We start from the raw sequence: 4108 nt of genomic DNA, 5'->3' as shown, positions 1-4108 counted from the left end.
CCAAAGATTTTCTTTGTAATAGGAAATGTTTTTAAAGGGGAAAAATAGGGATTTTTATTATTAAAAGATAAAAGTAAATTTATTTTTTAAGATACAAGGCATTGGAAACATTTAGTTTCACAATATGCCATTATAAGGCACTCTCTATCTGATTGTTAGAAATTATTCATTTCCTCAAAGACAGAGAATAAATTGATTGGGGATGCACACTTGTACTATGCGCTTTCTTTGCCAAAGGCAAACGCAGAACATTTTAGAGCCATGAGGATGCTTCTGCATTTGAGTTTGCTAGCTCTTGGAGCTGCCCACGTGTGTGCCAACCCCACAGCACGTCCCACAAGTGCATTGGTGAAAGAGACTTTGGCACTGCTTTCTACTCATCGAACTCTGCTGATGGTCAATGAGGTAATTTTCTTTCTGATTCCTACAGTCTTTAAAGTGCATAGGTAATCATTTGTGATGGTTCCTTTACTATACAGAGAGATATGTTATAAATAAAATTCTGTGCATGTTAGTACATGGGTGATAAGTATATCACTAGCAAACATTCCATTAAAATTTATGAATGCCAGTGTGCTATAAAAAGTGATTATATTTTCTTTCCTTTTCAGACCCTGAGGATTCCTGTTCCTGCACATAAAAATGTAAGTTAAATTATGATTCAATAAAATGATTTCGTGAATAAGTAAATTCCCTATTTTAAGCTGTAAATCATTGGTTATGATTGGAACTATTTAATTTTCTATACTTTTGTTTTCATATGGGTGGTTGTGAATGTCTGTACTTATAAATATGAGGAATGACTTTTTAACAAGTAGAATCCTTTCAACAAGTGGTTCAGGCTCTTTGGGGATGTTGTTAGTTTGCCTCCCAAAGAGCCTTATCTCAGGGATTCTTTCCAGAAGGATTCCACACTGAGTGAGAGGTGCCTGCTCGTCTCTGTGCCGTTCTGACTCTGGTCTTCCTCATTGTAATGTCTTTCTGAAAGTATTAGCAACTTAGAATTACGTGTTTAGAACCATGAGCAGTAGACATTGAAATATATAACAAATGCCCTATATTAATAATGTCTACATACTTAATTATGATTATATGATGATAATGTATGCATTTGACTATGTCCTGGTCATATTAAAATCTAAAATATATAATTTTATTAGTTTAAATAGAATAAAATTGGCAGCTAGAACTGTAAAATCACACTGAGGTGAGTTTAACACATAATGTATTACACTTCCAAAACATTTTTTTCTGGTCACATAATTAAGTTATATTCTTTATAAAACTCCTCAGTAATCATACAAGCTTCATCTACTTTTTGAAAATTTTATCTCAATATGTGGTGGTTTTTGTTGTTATTGTTGCTTCTGAGACAGAGGCTTGCTCTGTCGCCCAGGCTGGAGTGAAGTTGCATGATCTCGGCTCACCGCAACCTCCGCCTCCCGGGTTCAAGTGATTCTCCTGCCTCAGCCTCCTGAGCAGCTGGGATTACAGGCACCCACCACCATGCCCTGCTAATTTTTATATTTTTAGTAGAGATAGGGTTTCACCATGTTGGCCAGGCTGATCTGGAACTCCTGACCTCATAATCCACCTGCCTCAGCCTCCCAAAGTGCTGGGATTACAGGTGTGAGCCACCTCACCCGGCCTGAATATGTGGTGGTTTGTTGCCTAGAAAACAAACAAAAAACTCTTTGGAGAAGGGAATTCATACCACAAACAAAGCCAAAATTTGTGGACCAAATTATTTTAAGTAATTATTTTTTCATCGATAAATTAAAACATATATATGTTTATTGTGTACAATATGATGTTTTGAAATATGTATTCATTGTAGAATGGCCAATGGATCAATATTTTATACCTTGTTTTGATTACTTGCATTTTAAAAATTTTCCTCATTTAGCACCAACTGTGCACTGAAGAAATCTTTCAGGGAATAGGCACACTGGAGAACCAAATTGTGCAAGGGAGTGGTGTGGAAAAACTATTCCAAAACTTGTCTTTAATAAAGGAACACATCGACCGCCAAAAAGTAAGTTATACACATTCAGTGGAAACTGTGTTTGTCTGGCTGTGCCTAATTCTATGGAATTGACAGTTTCCTATAATACCTACTGCCATTTTTCTTTTTTCACAGAAAAAGTGTGGACAAGAAAGACGAAGAGTAAAGCAATTCCTAGACTACCTGCAAGAATTTCTTGGTGTAATAAACACCGAGTGGATAATAGAAAGTTGAGACTAAACTGGTTTGTTGTAGACAAAGATTTTAGAGGAGGACATTTTACTGCAATGAGAATGATGGCCAATGAAGGGTTAGGCCTTAATTTTCAGTGTAATTAAACTTCAGAGGGAAAGTAAATATTTCATGCACACTGACACTTTGCCAGAAAGCATAAAATATTTAAAATATATTTTAGATATCAGAATCATTGAAGTATTTTCCTCCAGGGAAAATTGATATATACTTTTTTCTTATTTAACTTAACATTCTGTAAAATGTCTGTTAATAATATTTATGAAATTGTTAAGAATTTGGTAAATTAATATTTATTTCATGTTATATTGTGTTCCAATAAAACAAAAATAGACAACTGTTTAATTTGGCTGCTGGCCTCTGCTTTAGCAGTTGAAGGTAGCACGGTCCATTGAACACATGCCCAGTTTGGAGAGAAGGTCTGAGCACATGTAGCTGAGCATCCCCATCTCCTTGGAAAAGTCTTGGGGTTGTAAAGCACACCAGAGGTGGAAGTGATCTAGCAGGACTTAGTGGGGATGTGGAGAGCAGGGACACGGGCAGGAGGTGAACCTGGTTTCCTCTCTACAGTAGACTCAGAACCTGGGATGGTACAGGGTAAATTGTAGGGAACAAATGAATGAATGTGCTTTCCAAGACTGATTGTAGAATTAAAATGAGTTGTAAGGCTTTCCCTTGTAAAAGGTCAGTGTGGGAACCTGTAACTAGGTTCCCTTTGAGTCTATGAGAAGAATTTGGCAGACCAATCCCATTGCCAGTATAGAGAGGAAGCCAGAGACCCTCTGGCAAGACTACAGGGGTTCTTATCCCACCTGACCCTGCAGCACAACAAAAGGAGCAGAGAGACACTGGTAGGGCAGTCCCATTAGAAAGGCTGAGTTCTGTATTCCCGGGGGCAGGCCATGCAACACTCCAATCTGCCTCCTTACAACTATCAGTAGTATCACTAGAGATTCTTCTGTTTGAGAAAACTTCTCAAGGATCCAGAAAATATGCTCTTTAAAATATTTTAAAACTGATACAGACCCAAAGAAGAGACCCAGTAACAATATTCAGCTATATCGTTCATTCTGTCATTCTTTCATTCCACAAATATTTATTGATCATGGGCTCTATGCTGGGTGTGGGATGCAGCTGTGGGCCTGTGCTGGAGGTCCTTAGAGGCCAGTACCCCTAGCCTGTGCTTTATCTGCATGGATTGCAGCAGTGTTGGGCTCCACTGCTGTGTGAAGCAACTGCTCCTGCTCTTTCTGGCCATGGGAGAGGGGCCAGAGCAGTCAGACACAGATTCCCAGGCAGGAGAATGCAACTTCTTCCAAAGAAAATGACGTGTTTTCCTTCCAGCACACACCAAGGCATGGTGGTCAGGACCATGCACCAGGTCCCCAACTTGTGCACACACCAAGCCCCAGGATTGGGAGCAGAGCCAGTGAGGGAGGAAGTGGATGAGCCCAGCACTGTGCTGACTGCTCTAGAAAAAGGCAGGAGACAGAAACAGGAAACTTGACTTGCAAAAAGACTTTATCTCAACTTAATTTAATTCGGCAGATTCTGAGTTCCAGTATGCTCCAGGACTATTCTAGGGGCTAGGATTCAACAGTGAATAAAATACAAAATCCTTTCCCTTGTACACTTATATTCTCTCAAAAAAGCTCATTTTCCCTCTTCCTTATAAGGGTCCAATATAGTTAATAAGGACTTAAGACTGGAATATTGGGCTGGGCGCGGTGGCTCATGCCTGTGAAGTCTACCAGCACTTTGGGAGGCCAAAGCAGGTGGATCACAAGGTCAGGAGTTCAAGACCATCCTGGCCAACGTGTGGTGAAACCCCATTTCTACTAAAAATACAAA

General features: G+C 39.2%; 1 protein-coding gene across 1 annotated transcript; it reads left to right on the top strand.

Moving 5' to 3' along the window:
- The first annotated feature begins 217 nt into the window (after positions 1-217).
- Positions 218-2599, top strand: IL5 (interleukin 5). Its single transcript, XM_012444988.2, has 4 exons — positions 218-405; positions 612-644; positions 1907-2035; positions 2141-2599. The coding sequence occupies exons 1-4, from the start codon at positions 262-264 to the stop codon at positions 2237-2239; spliced, it is 405 nt and encodes a 134-aa protein (XP_012300411.1). The 5' UTR covers positions 218-261; the 3' UTR covers positions 2240-2599.
- The last annotated feature ends 1509 nt before the right edge of the window (positions 2600-4108 follow it).

The sequence above is a fragment of the Aotus nancymaae genome, unplaced genomic scaffold (genome assembly GCF_030222135.1).
Source record: "Aotus nancymaae isolate 86718 unplaced genomic scaffold, 86718_ANA_hifiasm-v0.15.2.pri h1tg000064l_1, whole genome shotgun sequence".
In the NCBI taxonomy this organism is placed as follows: Eukaryota; Metazoa; Chordata; class Mammalia; order Primates; family Aotidae; genus Aotus; species Aotus nancymaae.
This window is presented reverse-complemented; position numbering and strand designations above follow the sequence as displayed.

Bases quoted from the DNA above. Each gene is read 5' to 3' on its own strand.
- IL5 (XM_012444988.2), top strand. From the start codon at position 262: ATGAGGATGCTTCTGCATTTGAGTTTGCTAGCTCTTGGAGCTGCCCAC. The intron at 406-611 runs GTAATTTTCTTT...TTTCCTTTTCAG, and splicing joins CTCTGCTGATGGTCAATGAG to ACCCTGAGGATTCCTGTTCC. The intron at 2,036-2,140 runs GTAAGTTATACA...CTTTTTTCACAG, and splicing joins AACACATCGACCGCCAAAAA to AAAAAGTGTGGACAAGAAAG.